The following is a 23,290-nucleotide window of genomic DNA, read 5'->3' as shown; positions in this document are numbered from 1 at the left end:
TAAGTATCTCATTAGGTGTTTTACTACAACCAGGTGAATCTCCTTTGGCTCACACATAAACTGACTTAAGACATTAACAGCATAGCAAATATCAGGTCTTGTATTTACCAAGTATAGAAGGGACCCAATGATTTGTCCGTAGAGAGTAGAATCTATGGAAGGTGATTTTGTTGCTGCTTCTTTAAGTTTATGTAGATTAGTCTCCATTTAAGAAGACATAGACTTGCAATTCCACATTCCAAATCTTTTCAAAATATCTTATATATACTTCCCTTGAGTAAGTATAATGCTGTAAGAATTCTACCATACTTCCAGTCCTAGGAAGTAATGGAGGAGTCCCAAGTCTTTCATCTCGAATTCTCTAATTAGATCTTTCTTGCATTGATCTATGAGATGATCATCACCAGTTATTAGTAAATCATCAACACACAATATCAGAATTACCATATCATCTTTATCCCTTTTATAAGATAAATTTGGATCAGCTTCATTTTTGAAGAATCCTAAGCTGGTGAGATACTTATCAGTTCTTTCATACCAAGCCTTTGGACCCTGTTTGAGCCCATAGAGAGCTTTCTTGAGCCTACAAACAAAAACCTTAAGATCACGAGTTTTCAAATCCTTCAGGTTGCTCCAAATATACTTCTTCTGTAATCTTTCCATTTAGGAATGTTGTTTTTACATCCATCTGATGTACTTTCCATCCCTTTGATGCTGCAATGGTTAGGACTGCTGTTACAGAGGTGTATCTGGCAACAAGAGCAAAGGTTTCTTCATAATCAATCGCTTCTTTCTGAGAGAATCCTTTGGCTACAAATCTGGCTTTATATTTTTCAATGCTATCGTCAGCAACATGCTTTATTTTAAATATCCACTTGGAAGAAACAACATATTTTCTTTTAGGTCTTGGAACAATTTCCCAAACATCATTCTTCATAATAGATTTGTTTTCTTTTGTCATAGCTTCTTTCCAAGCTATATGTTTAATAGCATTTGAAGTATTGGTTGGTTTTGATGTAGACAAATCATTCATGTTTGCTGTATAACTAAAAAATCTTTTGGGTCTTTTGCTTTCTCTGATTGTTCCAGAAGGTGCAGCAAAATCTTTTGCTTCCTCGACTATTTTAATGGCCCAAAGTGGTCTTTTCTTTGGATTTTGAGTTTCTCCAAGATTAAGGTTTTGAATTTCATCTTCAATTTCTTCCGTGTTCTGCCTCCAAGACTCAGACTAAGTATTTCTTTCAAAACTAGGTAAAGGAGAGGGTTCTTCAGAACTTAGGGCTCTTTTGAATGCTAGATCTTCTTTAAAAATTACATCCCTACGAAGTTTAATATTTTTTTTGTCCAGGTATGAAAGTCCTATATGCTTTAGATGTTTCACTATACCGTACAATTTTTTTTTCCTCTTGGAGGGTTTCAACTTAATTCTCTTTTCTTTTGGAACATGGATATATACAGGGCACCCAAAAATCCTAAGATGACTTATATTGGGTTTAACCTTATTAAAGACTTCTTCAGGAGTTTTATCTCTAAGGTAGGAGTGAGGGCTTCTGTTTTGATTATAGACAGCAATATAAGAGGCTTCTACCCAAAGATAATATTCTAGATTTTGATCAAATATCATAGCTCTAGCAGCTTCTATAATTCTTCTATTCTTTTTTTCTGCGACCTTGTTTTGTTCTGGGTTATGAGGAATGATATACTCCCTGTTAATTCCTGTTTCTTTACAAAACCTTTTAAACAAATTTGAGGTGTATTTCCCTCCATTATCAATTCTAAGAGTTTTAATTTTATGTCATGATAAGTTTTCAGTTTATGTTTTAAATTCTTTAAATCTCTTTAGGATTTCTTTTGATTCTTTGCATTTTAAGAAGTAAATCCAAGTTTTTCTAGAGAAGTCATCTATGAACAAAATATAGTACCAGAATCCTCCAGGAGAAGGAATAGACATAGGTCCACATAAATGTGAATGGATTAATTCCAAAACATTGTTGGTTTTTCTAGTGCTATCATGAAATGGACTTTTGGTGTTCTTACCCAAAGCGCACCCTTTTCATATGCTTGAGTGTTCTTTATTTAGTTTAGGTAAACCAGTAACCATCTTCTCCATAGTTGATAAGGTTATGAAATTTAGATGTCCTAACCTTCTGTGCCATATTTCATTTATGTCCGCAGCTTCATGAATTAAGGCTTGAATAGGTTGACTAGGTTTTGAATTTAATTCATACAAATACCCTTTTCTCTGACCAATCAATTTTGCTTTCTTAATTGAGGAGTTCGTAGCCCAGGTTATTACTTTATTGTCCATGAATGCAACATTATGTCCATCATCTTCAAGATTTGTACTCCTTTGAGAAGAAGAGAATTTCCTGATTTTAGTTTCAAGGTGCAATTTTCAATTTCTTTGACGAAATGTGCTGAATTATCACCGATGGTGACTTCGCCATTAACTTTTTCTGATATAGTCTAGTGCTTCTTTGTATCCTATAATATGTCTAGATGAACCACTATCAATCATCCATGCTTTACTTGAGACTACATTTGATAGTGATGAATGCAATACACGATTCTCAGGATCGTAGTTATGTTCTTCCCAAGTAACATTTGTACAGTTCACTTGTTGTTTAGAATTCTCAGAGCAATTAGATTTGTAGTGTCCAAACTTTTCATATTTGAAGCATTTTATTTTAGATAAATCTTTCTTAGATTTGTCATTCTTTTGATTTCCCCTTTTCTTCTTGCCTTTATAGGAGTTTGTATTAAGAACATGAAGTTCTTCATCCCCTTTTCTTCTTACCCAAAGCGCACCCTTTTCATATGCTTGAGTGGTCTTTATTTAGTTTAGGTAAACCAGTAACCATCTTCTCCATAGTTGATAAGGTTATGAAATTTAGATGTCCTAACCTTCTGTGCCATATTTCATTTATGTCCGCAGCTTCATGAATTAAGGCTTGAATAGGTCGACTAGGTTTTGAATTTAATTCATACAAATACCCTTTTCTCTGACCAATCAATTTTGCTTTCTTAATTGAGGAGTTCTTAGCCCAAGTTATTACTTTATTGTCCATGAATACAACATTATGGCCATCATCTTCAAGAGCTGTACTCCTTTGAGAAGAAGAGAATTTCCTGATTTTAGTTTCAAGGTGCAATTTTCAATTCCTTTGACGAAATGTGCTGAATTATCACCGATGGTGACTTCGCCATTAACTTTTTCTGATATAGTCTAGTGCTTCTTTGTATCCTATAATATGTCTAGATGAACCACTATCAATCACCCATGCTTTACTTGAGACTTCATTTGATAGTGACGAATGCAATACACGATTCTCAGGATCGTAGTTATGTTCTTCCCAAGTAACATTTGTACAGTTCACTTGTTGTTTAGAATTCTCAGGGCAATTAGATTTGTAGTGTCCAAACTTTTCATATTTGAAGCATTTTATTTTAGATAGATCTTTCTTAGATTTGTCATTCTTTTGATTTCCCCTTTTCTTCTTGCCTTTATAGGAGTTTGTATTAAGAAGATGAAGTTCTTCATCCTTTGTTTTCAATTTTCCCTCCTTTCTTTAGTTTTTCTGGATTCTTACTGAAGACAATCTCCCTTAAGTCTATTGAAGTCGGAAGTTTATCTCTGGCACTTACTCCTTGTGCGAAAGTTTTCCATGAATCTGGTAATCCATCTATAGCTATCAGTGTTAGTTCCGTGTCACTAATGATGGTTCCTATACTTGCAACTTCATCTCTTAGGTTGACAACCCTTAGGAAGTAAGAATTCATCGATTCTCCCTTCTTTAGTTGTATGTGATTTAGTTGCCTTTTTAGTGCGAGAACTCTAGTTGCATCATATGCATTTAGTAGTGCATTAATCATAGCAAATGTTGTTTGATGTTTTGTTAGCATTAGTACGATATCATTTTTCACTCCCTCTAATATGATTTGAATAGCTTTCCTATTTCCTTTAATCCATAAGGATTTATGAGGTTCAACTGTAGGTTGTCTGGATGCTGATTCAACAAATTGTTTTACATCATCTTCTTCAAGAATCATCATGATTTTGAATTTCGAGGCATCAAAGTGTTCTTTCCCATCAAACCTGTCCTCGGGTCTGAGTGTGCATGCCATTGAAGATAGGAGATGGATGCTAGATATATATAAGGTCTGATTAGTTAATTTTGCAGAGCCTAGGTTTGACTGCTAGAGCTCTGATACCATGTAAGGTTTCTGCAAATTCTGTTCTAAAAACTCAGACTTTTATGATACCTTTTCTATTGCTGAAGATGATCTTCTTAATGTTCTAAAAGTAGGAGTTATCACCTTTAACTCTGATTTGAATTTGTTTTATATCTGCAATAAATTCGTATAGGTAGTATTGCTTGAGGGAGCAGACTTATGTTTATTGTGTGTCCTCAAACTACAATAACACCTACCCTTTATATCAAGACCAAAGGGCATGCCCCTTAAAGGGATATGACTGTCTCTAGGTCGGCCCAAACATCACTTGTAGAAATCGACGCATTAAGGAAATAATAAAATGTTTAACTAACATAACAATTTGTTATAGTTAGTACAAGATATAATTTCTGACAAGCATCGCCGCCCATCCTATTGCCAAGTCTAGTGTATATATATGCTTTCGTATGATATAATGGGAGAAGATTAAGGTGCGGTTTGCACTTCTCAGACTAGTATGAATATCACAGTTAATATTTAACATTTGCAATCTAGCAAAAGTGTGTGGCTTGCTAGTCAACCCATCAAGAATACACCCTCGAAGACTTGTGTCACCAAAAGGGAAATCTACAAAGACGATCAAGGCATAAGGATGCGTATATACTTAAGGGATTGAAAAATGGAAATGCAAGAATCGGGCCTCGAGTACTGTTAATAATTCAAAGAGGGATTAAAAAACTTAGAGATGAAGACTTACGAACTGTTAGTAATACTATAAGGGATCCAATTGTGCAGGGATCAAGCCTTATAGACTCTTAATAATCCAATAAGGGATCCAAATATGCAAAAGATCATAGTGCGTGTGTGCAAAATGTGACCGAAGTGTATACCCCCATGTTTAAGCGATTGCTAGTGCCTCAATAGGAGCAAATAGCTTTTAATAGAAGTGTACATGCATCCACTAAAGATATTTCCACTATGAAATGCCCCCAAGCAAGGACACATCAAGGGAAACAAGCACATGATAAAAAGTGAGCACAAATGGATCTACTAACTCTGGGGTCAAAATGATCATATAATAATATGTGAAATATTGTCTAATATGAAATCTCATCATTCCCAAAAGGTAGTAGAGTCTTTTTGGGTGGACATCAAGAAGACCAAAAATAATTTGGTGCTATCATGTTGCAACATCTCAAGTGGACTGCATAAAGTCACATTTACGAGCAACGACACATGTAGCAACCTATAGAAGAAGAGAGGTACAAAATTCAAATAGAAGAACGAGTAAAATACGTTTGATTCCGTTATCACCTTGCGCCAACAAATTAACAAGGATTATCTAAAGTAATTTAGACAAAACATATAAGCACATCATGCAGGAAACACATTACAACAAGCAAACATATAAAGACCATTGCGCAAGAGAAGCTAATCAAATGTATTGCATGCTCCTCATCTTGATCTTGGTCTATAATGTTAAGGTAAGGTGGGCAACTCTGGAGAGGAGCAACATCAAGTACAACAGAAGGAACAATAGCCGGTTCCAAACAAGGACCGTTTTGAGAAGCTAGTTCACTTTGTTTAGGACTAGGAGCGATTGTTAATTGTTGAGAAAGCATCTGTGGTAAATCATGGTCAAGATCAATAGTCTCGTATAAATCATCAGAATCACTAGCATGTATATCATTATTAGTATCAATAACATCATAATAGAATCCAAGATACAAATTTTATCATCATTATTATCCACAATTTCAGTCATAGGATGATCAAAGAGATGCAAGGGTGTATGAGATGATGAAGCATTTTGGGAAACACGAGTGCGAGCTTTGGCCTTAGCTTGGCATTTTCTATGATGATTACGAGCACATCGGTTACGTTTGGTTTTGAAAGACTTGAGGTGGGGTAGGATCAATTGACATGGGGTCCCTATTTCCTTGTGACAAAAGAACAAAACGAACAACACTAGGTTGAAGGGTAACAACAAGAGAATGAGGGGGAGAGTTTGACAAAGGAGGAACTAGAGGTATTAGAAGAAGACAATTGTTAGGATCAAGCTAAGGTAGACTTTCACGAATCTATTGGACTTTAAAAGCCTGATCGGGATGCAAAAGTACTGAATGATTAACATAAGGCCCAAAGAAATCAAGGTCGGCAAAGTCTTGAGGCCTAGAAGGATGATAAAAACTATGGTTAATGGCGTTGATTTCTCCCTCATGGGGAAACTTAAGACACTTATGCATTGGAGAAGCTATAGCTTGCATAGAATAAAGTCAAGGAATACCAAGCTTAACTTGGAATGGATGGAAAGAAGGAATAACAATGGAAGTAGTATGCACAATTTACCATAGAGTGCTATAAGAAGAGAGATAGAATCATGAGGATGATAAAGAAAACCATTGCAAGCTTGAATTTATACATTAGATGAATCATAGAAAAGATGTTCTTCTGTTATAACATTCGCCATAGTAGAAGGGTCAACTAAACCATCATCAAAAGGAATATGAGCTACCCTAGCGCTAGTGTAAGTTTGATCATTAGTTACTTAATTGTTTTGGCATGGTCAAAGGTAATGGAAAGTTTAGGTTGAGGTTGAGGTTGAGATTGAGATAGAGATATATGTAGAGGATGAGGTTTAGGTGGGGCGTGTTCAACATGGTTGACAACTTGACAACATGATTGGCTTCTTCAACTTTATCAGCATAAATAATGTTGGTTGTGGATGAAGAAAGTTGAGCAATAGTATTGGTAGAGTGAGATGGTAAAAGATTGGTGTAAATGATAAAGTATGTAAAAGCAAGACAAATGTAAGTATTCACCTCACTTGTAAAATTTCTATGGAAGGATTCAGACCCATTGTCCACAAAGATGTATCAATGCTTGTGTGTAGATGATGATGATGTAGGATGTCGCCACAATTGCAAATAGATCCATGAATGTAGATATGCCCTTCGATGCTTGAAGAATTTAGCTCTTGAAAACACCTTCAAAGCTTTCTTGAATGGATGATGCCTTGGATGATTTTTGCTCTCAAATGAATGCTTGATGGACAATAATGAATGCTTGCACCTATTAACAATGTAGTGGATGCCCAAATGAAGAGATAAGGCCTTCTTTTGTATTGATTTCAGAATAAAAATCGAGAAGGGCCGACTCAACAATGCAGGAGACAAATTGAAACCCTTGAATTGGGCCTGTGATCTGAGGCAAAATGCCTTAGTTAAGGGATGACCCCATCTCTTACCAAAGGTCAGGGAAGAGGTCATTCCTTACCTGCGTGGTAGGGACAACCTTGACCCTTACCCTGAGGATTCTGGACCACGGGATGCACATCGAGATCTCGAGGACACAAAAAGAATAGCTGGAAATGGGCAGAAACTCAAGAACAGGGAGCAGTAAGAGCATAAGTGCATTCATGGGCCTAGGAGAGGGCTCAAAGGTCTTACAAAGGAAGTGTATCCATTTAAGACGATGCATTAGCATTCGAGCTTTAAGTAACAAACATCAACATCTTACGCAAGCAAGGGAAGGAGTAGCTGCATGTCCATGATAGTAGCAACCTCGGGAAGTTTGTTTTCAGACAGACTAAATATTATTGGCAACTTGCATAATCTACACTGATTCGCTGGTCTGGTAGCTGGAAGGAGGTTCAACACCCTTGTAAGATACCAACATTGTTAGCACCTGTACGAAGGTGATAATACAATAGGTGACATGAGTGGGGATGAGAGAATTATGGATTTCAGATTCCTAGACTCAATATTTACAAGTGGCAAGGAGCAATCAAATGGTATGCGTCTGTTTATCTATGAATTTGTGTGCATGATTAGAATGAGTCAAGGTCAATTGTGTATCTGATTATTGTTTGCTTAGAGACCTGCTTCTTACATATGTATACGGGGCAATCTGAATTCTATATTCTCTGTGTATGATTACTGAGAAGACAAATTTATTTTATCTGTAGCTCCAACTTCAGTATGAGATCATATATTTGTTATTTGTTAAGTCTATTGATATCAGTTATAAGATTCCTTGATTTTACTGTAATGCTTACGTTTTCTGTTCACATGTCTAATGTGTTTGAAGTTTTCATCTCTTAGTCAAGGACTGCAACCTTACTGGAATGTTTCATATAGCACATAGTCGTTCCAGACAACGAAGCTTATAATTTTTTTAGGTTTTTCTATATAAGTTCTAAATGAGTTTAAAACTTTGATGACATTACTCAATCAAACAGACGGAATGAAGTAAGGCATCAAGAAACCTCTTATTTCAGTTTTATTCAACTTTAGCTTTTATATGGAGATACTGCATCAACCATTCATAAGCATTCCATTAAATTAAATTGTATGGCATGATCAACTTTGCAGCCCCATGCAAGTAGGCTGGATTACTTTTCCAGATAAGCATTTCAAATGAATACGTTATTGCATACAATCTTCTAGTAGTAAAAAATGTGATTAAAGGAAAATAAAAGTTCACTGGTAGGAAACACTTAATTCTTCTCTGTAATTTATTCACCATTTCATGATTTCTTTGCTAGAAATCAAAGTTGGTTGAGGATGGTTTTGTATGTAATAAAAGTCATTAGATGGATGAGAATGCTCTTTAAACAATCTGATATCTATACATTTTTTTTTGCCAAGATGATAAAACGTTGAAGCACTCTTGAATGATTGTTTGTTCTATGTTTTGTTTTTATAGGCCGCAGGTCATCCAGAAGGGCATGGACAATTTGATAAGGTACTTACTGGTCTTCTTAGACGAATTTTAGACAGCAACAAGAGAGTTCAGGAGGCTGCTTGCTCTGCCTTTGCTACCCTTGAAGAGGTACGTCTCCTCTCTTTTTGAACAGAAGATCGTGTGATATGGGATATTTAATATTGTTAAGTAGTATATAGTAATTAGTTTTTTAAACAAGATTTTATCCATGCTTAATCTGAACAGGAGGCAGCAGGAGAGTTGGCTCCACATCTGGAGCTTATTTTACAGCACCTTTTGTGTGCCTTCGCTAAATACCAGGTCTATATCATTTTGTTCCTACTTCCTTTTTCTACTTTTGAATGCCTTGTCAGTCAATTTTGAATACTGTCCTCTAGTTGATGCCCCTCTTCCTCCAGTCCTAAAATCAAATAAATTTTGGAAAATTGGATTTATGAATGATGGTCATCTTCATTATGAAAACAATATGCAATTCAATTTGTTTTCTTATATGGCATACGTGCAAAGGTTTGATTGCCAGAATAACTAAAAATTGAGGTAATTTTTCTGTTTGATTTTGGACCTTGCAAAATGCATATATTTAACTAAAAGAGCTTCAAAACTTTCCTAGTTATATATACAGTTCTATAGTTTTAAAATTCCAATTATACTGGAAGCCATATGCTGGATATTTGGTGCAATCTCTCTTTGCTAGATGCATGAATGATTGGTTGGTTAATGATTTTTAATTGTCCCTATTGTGGTTAAGGTTGTGTCCTTTACATGTCTTAATCTGCCACCTAACAACACAGTTTGTATTGTTAAAAACTAACATGCACAGCTAATTCTATTTTGTTTATATTCTGTAAGAGTGTCTTAATATCAATCACAGTATAGCAGGAAATAAATTTCTGTTGCTTCGCTGTTTGTCTGCAGAGGCGAAATCTTCGTATTGTCTATGATGCGATTGGTACACTTGCAGATGCTGTTGGGGGAGAACTCAATCAGGTTCTTCTATAGACACATATATCCCTCCCAATGAAGTGCATATTTTGTTTCTTTTTTCTGTGATGGAACTATAGTAAAATCTTCTGCAATTTGATGCCGCATAGATAGGAAGTATCTAATTTCTATATACTTCATTTTTCCAAGAATACTAGATGGTTTATTGTCTTTTCAAGAATTCTGTGCAACTATGGGAACATCTGATGTGCACGCTAGCCAGCTGTATTCATCATAAATAAATGTATTTTCATAAAGTACCTGGAACCTTTGGAAATAATTCAGGCATGTGAACATCTGACGTACATGCTACGTACATGCTTGTTGGCTATGTTAACTTCAAATGCATGTATTTTTTGTTAAGATTTTTCCAAGAATACTAGATGGTTTATTGTCTTTTCAAGAATTCTGTGCAACTATGGGAACATCTGATGTACACGCTAGCCAGCTGTATTCATCATAAATAAATGTATTTTCATAAAGTACCTGGAACCTTTGGAAATAATTCAGGCATGTGAACATCTGACGTACATGCCACGTACATGCTTGTTGGCTATGTTAACTTCAAATGCATATATTTTTTGTTAAGTACCACAAACCTTGGGAAATAATTAGGGTCACTAACTTGCTATTTTAAAGAGTGGTTGCATAACATTCTGTGCAGTAATTATTATCATTTTCTTTCAGTAGTGATGGTGAATTTTTGTAAATGGGGATCTCCATCACATATTTTTTTAACTCACTTCTGGCTTCATTATATAACTGGCTTTTTTAAATAAAAAATCCGGTTATAAAAGACTCAAGATTTTCAGCTGGGTACGGGAATGCATTGATTTGGAAGTATATTTGTTTCCTATTCATATCAAAAGAAATAAGTGAACTGTGAAATATGGCACCAGTATGGATGCATATGCTCAAAGTGCAGACCTGGCAAAAGATATGGGCTTATAGAAGATCTGTTCGTCACAATGAAGAAAAATGCTTTGTTCAGTATAGTGAAGAAAAAATATGCTTACTTCATAGTCTGGACTCTGTTCTTTGAAGTCAATAAGAAATCATGCTATCAACTGATGTGCATCAAGGAGTTTCATGAGATCATAGAAGGAGGACGCAGACAAGAAGGTTATTAAGAGTTTTGAGATGCTTCTATTTGTCTTAGCTTTCTCCTGGAATCTATCAAATTGTAAGCGATTTTCTAATGATCCACATTCTTGACATAGCAAGTTGGCTGAAAGTCATAAATTGGATTACATGAAGTATCAAGATTTTGCTATGACACCCACCACTAAATTCAAAGACTAGCCCACTAGTGTAATTCCTATGCTGACTCTGAATCCAATGGTATCTTCTCTATATAGGAGAGATACCATTTAGCAGAGATTGATCAAAGCTTATGAGGATTGAAATTTACCGTCAGTTTACACAATTACTACTATTGTTCATTGACTGTTTACATTTATCGTAGGTATTGATCTTAAGTCCTTAATCATGTGAGAATATGCACTAAGGCTCACATATGAGATAGATCGTATTTGATGTGATTAGAAAACTGTATTGTTTTGATTTTCACAAAAGGAAGTGGATCTCTTGCAGTTACTTTATAGCTAGTTCACTGGCTTTTAAAAGCAGTTTGTCTATTTTCCATTCTTCACTCACTTTATGGGTTGTTCATATGTTTTCTGTACTTTCAGTAAGCTTGTAGTAGGTTGAATCCACAGTTATGGAACTTAAATATTTTAGAGAAAAGATGAAGTAAGATAAATTGAGGATGTTGATTGTGGATTCAATTTTTTTTTATAACTAAACATCAATGACAGGTTGAAACTTGAAAACAATAATAATGTTCACTTCTATACTGACGTTTGAATTGTTTTATAAAGTTGCATTATTTAAGTAATAATGTTGTATTATTGTTTGAATAGGTGAATGATATGCATTACTTATTTAGATTTCATATTCCAAGTTTTGTTCTTGCTTAAAGTGAAGGTATGCTTTAGTCTTTATAGAATTCGACAAAACTTACTGGTAAATTAGAACTTTTTTTCGTTTGAAAACTTTTAACCTCTGGTGATAATTGCTAATTGTAATCTTCAAGCAAAGATCAATATTTAGACACTTAGATTTGTTACTGTTGACCTGGAATTGGTTCTTGCAAGAACCCTTACATACAAACTAGAAGATTTAAATTCTTTCATGCCTGTGATTTTAGTGTTTGAGATTGTCAATAATATTATAATGATATGTTTAAACTTTTGCTTGAGTACTAATCTCTCATTTGTACGATTAGGTGATTGTTAAAAAACACTGTGTTCTGGTTTTGTACAGGCAAAATATCTTGAGATTTTGATGCCTCCACTGATTGCCAAATGGCAACAACACTCAGATTCAGACAGGGATCTTTTTCCGTTGCTTGAATGTTTCACATCAATAGCACAGGTATACTTCTGCATGTTTGTGGAACATATAACGTGTGGTTTTCTTCTATTGACTTCCCCACCCCAATTTAGTGATGTCATCACAGAATTATTAGTTTGAGTATATTTTGATTGGTAAATCCTATTATATTTTTGCATTTAAGGGATGAGATGACTATTTGAACGTCTTCGAAGATTAAATATCCAGATAAGAGAATAATGGGTTTGTATATATCATTTGTTCATGTGGGAAGCTTTGTCTGCATGCAGAAATCAATATTGGGGCTTCTGGGGCTTGTTTCTTATCATCTGATTATGATTTCTGTTTAAGTACACATATTTGTATTATTATAAGAAAAATGGTGAAAACAAATCTTACGTGTTTGCAAAGAAGACGTGTGTTAGTTTTTGGTGTTTTAATGTGAACTATGATTTCAATGGGTTGATTTTTTTACTTATACTCTGACAAACTTTACATGTTATCTAATTTATTTCTAAACTAATTAAACTGATTAAGATGAAGCATTGATCCAGTTAAATGAAGTTCTTCTAATGGTGCCATCTATTATCTTGACAGCTAAATGTGCATTAATTAGTGGGATTCTGGTTTCTGTTATCTCCTCTGTTTCTTTCTTCTATTGTGTTAACTGTTTTCTTAAAGCTTCTTATGGTTTTTATTTAGAGAACAAATATTTCTCTTATTTTAGTATCTTGATTGGATGGTGCATTATGAAGGTGTCATTGAGGCCAGTTTAGATATTATCATATTAGGAAGAGAAAATTTAAAATTTTTATCTGTGACCTTTTTATCCTCTGCAATGTCTTTGAACCGCAGACTACAATGTCTTTTGTTTTGTATTAATCAATGATTCTGGAAACCGATATCCTCATGGTCTTATACTGGCATGATGAATGGATCACATCCATTCGTTGTGTCTTTTCAAACTCATGCCTTTCCCATTCAATTATAATCACAGGATATTATAATTGTTAGTCTTCAGTATCCATGATCATCCATTTAGTGTTTGTTTTCAGATTAGCAACTGAATAGTAATGTTGATAGGTCATTGATTTGTTTAGATAATACTTATTTTGTCTCTATTTCGTAATAGTCCTCCCAACACTTTTTTTTTTCTTTGACAAGTTGGATGATCAGATTCAGGCTAGTGAGTTTGAAAATGGGAAGCCCCATCAAGTTTCTCCATGAATATTGGTCAACACTCATTGCTTGGAATTCAAATTGGCTAGTGTCACTGCTAACTCTTTCTTCAGTAGAAGTAGAATATATGGTAGCTTTAGAGATAACTAAGGAAGTATTGGGGTTCATAATGATTCTTGAGGGCCTGCCAAAAAAAAAAGTTTTCTATATTTTTATTTTTATAAAAATCCCTCATGAATGACAACATTTCCTGCAGACAAAATGACAAGAAATAAAGTATTTCATGATTGAACCAAGCACATTAACTATTCCATTTTTGACTCGACACTTTTCTGAATGACGACAATGTCAAATTGATATTGGTTCCAACTGTAAAGAAATATAATAACCAAAGTGCTTGAAAGAGTGAAATTTAAAAAAATCAGAGGCATTTCTGGTCTCACTGTAACCCCTATGGTTGGTAAGCATGTAATATTATGCATATAGGGCTAGATTATAATATAATGATCTTTTATTTTCTTGTAGAAGTCAAACATTCATCTTGAAGATGAATTGTAAGTGCATCTCATATGAATGAATGACTATTTTTGCAGTGCAATTTACTTGCTTGACAAAGGAAAGACCGCATTGTTATTGTAGAGGATGAAAATATTCAAACATTTATTATCTGCATTGCAAGATTGATGATCGTATTGCTCAGAAGTTTGGTTGGCAAACTATGATCATCCTTAGTTTTTTCCATTGGGTTCTGTTAAGAAAGGTCTAAGGATGCAAGTTTAAAGCCTAAGGAGGTGCAAATTTTTGTTTGCTATAAATGCACGATACTTAGTTAAAGTAGAAGTAATGGCCTGTAATGCATTTGACTTAATGCAATATTCATGAGAATGGTAAACAAGTATTGAAGAACATGGATAAAGTTTGTCTCATACAGTAGCCAAGCTGTACAGGAGCAGTATTTGAATCATATTTATATTCTTGTACAGTTGATGATAAAGATGGTTGGGTAGTTAATGGCAACTGTCATTTGAATCTTTCCTTGTGGACTTGGGGTTTTGCAGGTCAAATATCATTGCAAAGCTTCTATTTTATGTGATAACAGATCTTTCATTGGAACTTGGAAGTAATCAAAGTTGTAGAAACTTAATGTGTCATTTTGTAGCCACAATTCTCATCATCTGTAGGGATTATGGATCTCTTTAGAACTTGTTAGCATGCTATGATGAATGTCAACTGCTGCAATCAGCTGTCAGTGTTAGACATAGATCATTTGACTTTTCTGACTAAGTCAGGCTGTTGCTTTGCATGATTGTTTTAATTGTGTTTTAAAGGTTTACAGCCTTATGTTTTTGTTATTGCTCTTTTTTAACCCTGCTGTTGATTAAATTCATTTGACCGTTTAACTTTTAAAGAGAATGACACAATTGAAGGTATGCACTCCTGTGCACAATGAGTCTTAAGTGAGCCAAAAACAACTGTCATGTCTATCGCTCTTTTCATATCTGCATTTCTCATCAAGGCTTTGTAATTTATTATGGTTGATTTTCTGTGCTCTATCTTTGTCAGCCTTTTTCTTATATTTTGTTAGAGCTTTTCAGTTAAATTTTTTAATTTAATGAAATTTTAAATTTCTAAGGCATTTCTCATATTGTCTAATTAATGTTCTTTAAGATTTTTTCTGAACTGTGCAGGCATTGGGTCCTGGGTTTACTCAGTATGCTGAACCTGTATTTGTGAGATGTATCAACCTGATACGAATCCAACAAATTGCAAAGGTGAGTTTTTTATTTCAAAATATCCACTGTTTTTTTCGCTCTTTCTGAATGTTGTATTCCATGTAGTAGGAGTCGTTATGAGCAATCAATTTAAAAATGATGGTTATGCGTAGACATAGTGCTTAAAGTTGAATGCACCACCATTTTGAGAGCTCTTGGTAAACTTCAGAATATATTTTACAACCTTATCATATCCCAACCATTTCTCCGAAAATCTGTTGATTCAATCGTCTCATTTTCTGTGACTCAGGTTGATCCTATAAAGGCAGGTGTTCCATATGATAAGGAGTTCATTGTTTGCTCGCTGGACTTGCTGTCCGGGCTTGCTGAAGGCCTTGGAAGTGGAATTGAAAGTCTGGTTTGTTATCAATCTTGTAATCTTAACATGAATTGTTGGCGGCATTCATCCAGTGTTATCAGTCAATGTTCTATAGTTATCACATTATGTTACACATATTTCTTTTATGATTTGTCTTGTTTATGTTATTGTCTTTTGTCTGAGATATTTAGCTTGCCTTCAAGCACTCCTGTTATTCTCAATATGATCTCCACTTTATGTTACTGGGTTCTGGTTTATTTGAATAATTAAGTGGCTAATAATTTGAAAGGTCAGAGGCATTTAGATTTTGGTACGAGGTGCCCAACTGGATCAGTTCGGTAATCTATTTTCTCATAACTTGTATTCACCAGTCTTAATTAATCAATCCTTTTGCAGGTTGCAAGGAGTGATTTAAGAAATCTACTTCTACAATGTTGTGGAGACGAGGCTGCTGATGTTCGTCAAAGTGCCCTTGCACTACTTGGTGACCTTGCAAAAGCAAGTAACCTTATCAAATCTGTATATGGAATTTATGTTGCTGTGCATTATGGTTTATTCAAAATTCAAAGTAAAGAGAATCTTATCTGATCTAAGTTGCTTTGTATTGTGTTTGCTTTTTCATTTTTTGAACAGGTCTGTGCGGTGCATTTGCAACCAAATCTGGCTGATTTCCTGAATGCTGCCGCAAAGCAACTGGTAACCGTTCAGTACCTTTCTTTCTTTAAGGGCCATTCTCTGTATTGTTAACTTCTTCTTTGTCTCCTTTTATGAAAATAGAGATGTTGATATATAATGTTAAAAAATAATTGATCATTTAGTTATATAATGTTATTTTTATGAATTTCTCAGCAACCAGCAGAGGTGAAGGAAAATGTCTCTGTTGCAAATAATGCTTGCTGGGCTATTGGGGAAATTGCTGTAAAGGTTGTTTTTCTATACAAATCACTTAATTGTTTACTTATATCAAGAATAAGTAAATGAAATTTACTCACTGTTTAATTGGTAGAAATGAAGTATCCTTTGTGTGTCTTATTTCAAATTCTGATACCTGAACTTTTTTCAGGTTCGACAGGAGATATCACCCATTGCAATGAGTATTATATCCTGTCTTGTTCCAATCCTCTCTAATACTGAGGTACAAGTTCAACTGTATCTATACAACGGGATCTTGATGCTGTTCTCACTTTCAAATTTGTACCCACTGTTTTTTAATCTATTGAATTGGCTGAGTTCTTTTATGTGTTTGATTTTACAGGGGTTGAATAAATCACTTCTAGAAAACAGTGCTATAACTCTAGGCAGGCTGGGATGGGTTTGCCCAGATATAGTTTCACTGCATATGGAGCATTTCATGCGGCCATGGTGTTTTGCGCTTCGCACGTAAGTCTATTATTTGTCACAAGGATATCTAAAATCGTTATCTTTATCTATAAGTTATAACCATCCATCTATATCTCAAAATGAAAAATGCAATACTTATTTCTGTCGTGGAAAGTTTTGACTTATTTTGTTGGAGTGGATGAACATAGAGTGAAAACACAATATACGTAGTAGACATGAATAGGTATAATTTTGCGAGAGTCACTTCTAGGGAGACTGGGATGATTTTCTGCAGAGATGGGATGGAACATTTCATGTGAATATGATGTATTGCTCGTCAGGTGTAAATCACTTAATTTTCTGAGGATATGATCCGTGTGTGAACATGAAACACTTTTGGAAATAACAGTGCTATAACCCCAGGGATGTTGGGACGGGTTTCTCCTGAGATGGGATAGAACAATTCATGTGAGAGTGGTGTTTTTCTCTGAGGGTAATTATTATTTTCTACTAGGATACACTTCATGTATGTGCAAACGTAAACACTGCTATTGAGGGAGCCAGTGATGGGTTTTCTGCAGAGATAGGCTCACTGCATATCAACATGTGATGTGACCATGTAGTTTTTCTTTTTGTATCTAGTCTATTATGGAAATTGTGACCATTATGTGATGTGAAATTTCTTTTTCTTTTTGTGACCAAGAATATGCCTTTAAAAAATTTGAAATGCTCCTCTTCTTCTGATCTTAAATATATGTGGGTGTGATGTATGGATATCTATTGGTGTGTTTCAGATAGATATATAAGATATCTGAGTTAGTTTCCAGTCTCTGTGTCCACAGTATCCGTATCGACTCAATGTTCCAGTTGCTTCATTTGATTATCAAATCTTCTTTTTTGATTGGTAATGCATGCTTTTTATTAATAGAAAATAGAAAATAAAAAAGGAACCATCAGACACTCCTAAAACAACACTACCCAACCATAGCCCATATATTGCAGAGAGATAAAACAGAAACATTCCTATCCCACCAAAATCAAAACCCCTTACAACGTGTCATCCAAATTACTTGAACCAATCCGCATCCTGCTCAGGGGAGAAATTAGGGATGCCATCACCACCTCCCAAACCAGAAGCTGGTGCTCCACATCTCACAGCCCTCCACCAAACTCACCACCATAGTCCTCTGACAAAGAAACATCATTCCCTGCCACAACACCACTCCTGCCAGACACAGTACCTCCTCTCCCCACCGCACATCTTCAATGCTGGTTCACAGGGAGCTGGCGTTGAATCAATGGATGCCTGCCATCTCCGATTGGGGTCGAAGATTTAATAGGAGTCTCCTTCCTCCACTTGGACTCAGCCACCCCCTAAGCATGGGCCTGTGCACGAGATTCCAAGAACTTCACAAGCTTCCACCACCCCATTCAAACAAAAAGCAAATGTACTTCCGCTGGTACAGCAGAGGACCAAACCAACAGGGGTTTGGAGCTCGCCATTGCCAGTGCCTATGAACCACCACGGGTCTTGGCGCATATGCAGCCCCATGCAAAGATTTGCTTTATTAACAATGCCTTCCAAGCCCTCTGCCCATTTCAGCTCAAAGCATTCTCTAGCCACCCACAAAATCTCCTTCCTTTCAGCCACCATTAAAACCAAAGGCAAAAACAGAGAAGAGATATCCAGATTCGAGCGCGGCCTCCAATCATGATCCAAGAAATCCTCCCCAAAGATCAACACCACCGCCTGCCAGAATTCATCCTCATCAATCTTGAACACGTTGTGGAGGCATTTAACAGTGACCAGCCCTTTAAATGCTGGAATCTGCCCTGAAGTCTGCAAGGAAAAGTTGGCTTCCATGTCGCCTTGCCTTGAACTCAACAGTCATCACAACTTTGTTCGAAAGTCACAGGTGTACAAAAATGGTAGAAGAGTGCCATTTTAAACAAAATTGAAGTGTCCAGAAGGATCGAACTCCAAAGAGTACCGCCATTGTTACTTGGACTGATTGTGGGCTTCACACATGCCTACATCTTATCCTCAATATGGAACACCTGCTAAAATTCCACCTCCATTTAGTTATAGTGATGTACTGTGATCTCCACTCAATGGCAAATCTAACTCCGATGGTTCAATAGCCCTGAAGTTATCAAAAAATTCGAATTTATCACTTTGTTATCCCATTGCACCCACATTTGACAATTTAACAAATCGACTTTAAAATATTTGCTAAATATATATGTTGGTCTCGTATTGTTTCAGGCTTCTGACAATTTGACATTTCTGTTGTTCAGAGCGGTGATTGATAAGATGCTTTAATTAATAGAGTGGCCCTTCTCCACTGAGTTATATGTAAGCAAGCAGTTCATCCCTGTCAGATGATCTTGTAGATCTTATAGAGCCCCATATTGTGGATCTTCCACAACTTGAAGTATTGATACACATTTTTCAATTGTGTTTATAATGTTTGATTAGATGCTTGAGAAACAGTAAAAGGATAATCAGCCCCCCAGTAAAGATGATTACTTGTTTGTCCTATTCAGTCATAGCTGCTGTCCACAAATTAACTGGAGCAGAATGTTCTTGCTTTATAATATTTCTGCTGAATGATATAGTCAATTTGACCGTAGCCAAATGTGCCTAATCTTAGATCATGCACCAATGGTATATGATGGGCTTGAGTCAATTGAGCTTCTCATTTATGGTCATTCACTGTTGGAAAGGTTTTGTTCTGACCACTCCAGGACCTTGTATTCTATTGCCTGCAGATTATCATGCACACATTTTGTGCCTTGTTTTCCCGCCTTCTGAGCAAGTGGAAACATGCGTAGAGCATATCATTGGTCAAATAAGCAGAGTGAGTTCAACAGATATGGATGATAAGATAAGATAAATTTGGTAATGTCCAACTAGAGAAGTATGGATAATGATGTATGGATCAGAGAAGGATAAAGGAAGCATGGATCTTAATTTATTAATGGTTGATGAAGTATGGATCACAGAAGTATTAGCTTTATGATGATGTAATAATGTTCGAAGTTCTCTTTTTTAAAGATTTTACACTTCCTCTTACACTCAGAGATGCAATCTTAATTTTAATTGTGGATTGTGCTGGCAATTGAATTGGGAGTTTGTGGGATGCATTAGCTGCTTTGGTGCTGCTTTATCCTCCTTTTCTAGTTAACTGGACTCATGCATTAGGATACACATGATGTGTGAGCATTGCTGCACAATCAGTTTTCCTATGTTGGACTCTATACTGATGTGAATCTGTATTTCCTTTGGTCAAGGCTGCTGTTGGGAACAATACATGATCTATGCAGAGGAATAGCCGTAAAATTTCTATGAATGAACTAACTATATTTAGTGTCCAATGTTAACCTACCTACTCCTGTATTTGTTTAACAATATTAGTAGCAAGATCACATTGTTAGGAGATTCTAGATGCTTTAAGCATTTGGAAAATTTGTAAGCAGATTTAAATGGATCGTCTTTTCTTCTTAGGGTAGGAACCCTGTTTATAGCAATTTATAACTTATAGAATGTAATAGGTTGGAAATCCCCTTATCCAGCACCCGCTTGGTATAGAAGATTGCTTTGAAGAGAACTTTCGATTTGGCAAGTTTTTGACTATTATATTTGCTTTATTAATTGGTTTTAGTATATTTTCTGCATATTAAATATGTTGGAAAATTGAAAATCTATTGTCTGTTTTTGAGGAAAAACCCAAAATTAATATCAGTGATGGTAACATACAGGATTCGTGATGACATTGAGAAAGAGGATGCATTTCGAGGCCTGTGTGCTATGGTATGCATTAAATGAGTGTCATAAAACACATTGATATGATGCCCTAACTACAGCCTTTTTCATTTTTTAACTTAACTCATGAAATGTACAGGTGATATCAAATCCTCCTGGTGCTTTGAGCTCTCTTGTTCACATGTGTCAAGCCATTGCAAGCTGGCATGTAAGTAACTGCCTCAACAGCATTTCCTCTGATCATCTGAGTGTTATATAATTTATTTAAATTTAGAATTCAAAACCTTGCTACTGAATTGTTGTCTACATTCAGGAAATACGTAGTGAGGATCTGCACAATGAAATATGCCATGTTCTTCATGGTTATAAGCAGGTGAATCTTGTAACACTTATATACTATTACCTGTTTCAACTCTGTAGAATATGGTTCACTTAGTTCTTGTTTGCTAGTTTTATTTGTTCACTTAGTGAGCTCACTATCTGAGATGGGAGACCTTTCTTTGTTCTGGAACAGATGCTTGGAACAACATGGGACCAATGCATGGGTGCCCTTGAGCCACCAGTAAAAGAGAGGTTGCTGAAATATGGCGTCTAGAATGTTTGTTCAGCAGATGTTGTGGTGCTATTCTAATTGTCATTGTTCTTGTTAGGAATTTGTTATGTGGTCTAACATATTCTTGTGTGTCCTTCACCGCACTGTATTAGTGGATCTTCAAGAGCTTATGTGTTCAACTGCATTGCCCCGTGAAATATCCTGTTGTAGCACCCTGGTATGTAGTTCTTGGGTGTGGGGTACTATCTATGTGCAACTGCTATGTGGCGGTGGATGTTCCTTGCAGCCCTTGCAGAGCTTGTTTTGAGTCAGATGTGTAAAGCTCTTCATTCCAGTATTTGAATCTGTCTGCCATTCTTTTATTGTTGGCCACCCAACATATCCTTCCTTTTAGTGTTCCCAGCAGAGCTATTATTGAAGCTCGGGCAGCATGGCATCTCATCATAAATGCACAGGTACAAGGTTTTGAGGCAGCACACAAAGTTCTGCATGTTTTCTGTGTATGTTGGAGGTGCCCAAAGAGATATACCATTAGAATAGTTAGAGGGACTACGAGTGTATGCGATCAATATGTGTTTACAAAGTGCTTCAGGATAAAATTTTCATTGTATTCTGACCATGTGCAAGAATAGCACTAACAGATGCTTTCTGATGTAAGCATTTTTGTAATTTTGTGCATCTCTATTTATTATACCACGAGCTACTGGTTATCTGTGCCTTGTCATTAAAGAGAATGCATTGTACTAAGAACATTAGTAGAGTTGAGATGTGCATAGGAGGGATGATTGTTGGATGTACACAAAGATGTGTGATTTTACCCAATTTCCAGGAGCTCAATTTTAATACGAATTGATTTGTTCTCAGCTGTTGTGAGCTGTTGTGACATGGAGAAAATCATAAATGAATAAGGATAGATTTTTGCTTCACTGAGATTATAGTTGTGTTTGATAAAGGAGGCTTATGTACTGCCAATTCCTTATTTTGGTTTGGATAGGATTGGCTTGGCTTATCTTTTAGTGTTCAATCTTAAATTTGCATGCAACTCTGCTTCCATGAAATCACAATCACCAAAAAATATTCCTGGATATAAATAAAGGTGGCTACAATCAATATGTTATACTGGACAAACATCCAATCAAGCTATTTAAGAGTTGGAACCACACAGTTTCATCACTTGCTGGAGATTGATTGTGAAATTTTTTCATACCAAATAGGTGTCTTAAGCATTTGGTGAATGCACAAGTACTTAAAGTATATGATTGTTTGATATCCATTTGCGGGTATCTCTTTTGCTAGTGAGGAATATTGTCAATACTTACATGAGGTATCCATGTGCGGGTATCACTTTGCAGGCGAGGCATATTGGCAATACATATGTAAGATATCCATTTGTGGGAATCATTTTTGCAAGTGCGGCATATTTTCAAAACAATAGCCTACACTGGTTGCTTCATATTTCAATAATATAACTCATCCAATAGCTGAGCTATTAGTTTATTCCAGATGTGCCACAGCATGTTAAAGCTTTGAGGAGTGATAATTTGGAAGCATGAATTCCAAATCTCGGAAGCATGAATTCCAAATCTTGTCATTTGCAGTGCAAGTTGGTTTATTCCCCCTTCTAGAGTCACTTTTATCTTAAATAATAGTGTCAGTAAGATTTGGTAATCCATAGACCTGACATCATTTACTGTATGTATTGTAATAAATTATTATTTTCCTATCAGAGTTTGGTAATTAATGCTGATAGGCATTTTACAATGGCAGATTAGGGGAGTGAGAAAGTGTGAATGTGTTAATGTCAACTTTTATTCTTCTAGGTTAAATTTGACAACCGTCTACATGTCAAAAGTTTAAATATTTTTTAAATAGAATATATTTTTAAAACAATTTAATAAATATCACATAAAATATTCATTTAAATTATAATATTTGGAGATATAAATCATAAGTTTTTAAAGAAATTAAAATAAAAAGCTTAGAAAAAACTTAAATAAATAGAGATAAAGGAAATATAAATAATTTTTAGATGTGGTAAGTTAAATTATAATTATTTTGTAGTAGATATCTATCGACATTTCTCTAGATAGTTTTATTTAAGATATCTA

The 23,290-nt window shown here is 35.4% G+C and overlaps 1 protein-coding gene across 1 annotated transcript in view; it reads left to right on the top strand.

Moving 5' to 3' along the window:
* Positions 1 to 22,108, top strand: part of LOC149530771 (transportin 1) — a 74,716-nt gene extending 52,608 nt beyond the window's left edge. Inside the window, exons 15-29 of the mRNA XM_089808586.1 lie at positions 8,881 to 9,006; positions 9,124 to 9,198; positions 9,814 to 9,885; positions 12,205 to 12,315; positions 15,141 to 15,224; positions 15,475 to 15,582; positions 15,940 to 16,041; positions 16,177 to 16,239; positions 16,393 to 16,467; positions 16,607 to 16,678; positions 16,799 to 16,923; positions 20,626 to 20,677; positions 20,769 to 20,837; positions 20,943 to 21,002; positions 21,144 to 22,108. Of these exons, the coding sequence (XP_089664712.1) occupies positions 8,881 to 9,006; positions 9,124 to 9,198; positions 9,814 to 9,885; positions 12,205 to 12,315; positions 15,141 to 15,224; positions 15,475 to 15,582; positions 15,940 to 16,041; positions 16,177 to 16,239; positions 16,393 to 16,467; positions 16,607 to 16,678; positions 16,799 to 16,923; positions 20,626 to 20,677; positions 20,769 to 20,837; positions 20,943 to 21,002; positions 21,144 to 21,224 (1,275 nt within the window). The 3' untranslated portion in view covers positions 21,225 to 22,108. The remainder of the gene's footprint in view (positions 1 to 8,880; positions 9,007 to 9,123; positions 9,199 to 9,813; positions 9,886 to 12,204; positions 12,316 to 15,140; positions 15,225 to 15,474; positions 15,583 to 15,939; positions 16,042 to 16,176; positions 16,240 to 16,392; positions 16,468 to 16,606; positions 16,679 to 16,798; positions 16,924 to 20,625; positions 20,678 to 20,768; positions 20,838 to 20,942; positions 21,003 to 21,143) is intronic.
* The last annotated feature ends 1,182 nt before the right edge of the window (positions 22,109 to 23,290 follow it).

Source organism: Cupressus sempervirens, chromosome 11 (genome assembly GCF_028749045.1).
Source record: "Cupressus sempervirens isolate cs-2001-9-10 chromosome 11, ASM2874904v1, whole genome shotgun sequence".
NCBI lineage: Eukaryota > Viridiplantae > Streptophyta > Pinopsida > Cupressales > Cupressaceae > Cupressus > Cupressus sempervirens.
Note: the sequence above shows the minus strand (reverse complement) of the source record. Positions and strands in the feature narration are given on the sequence as shown.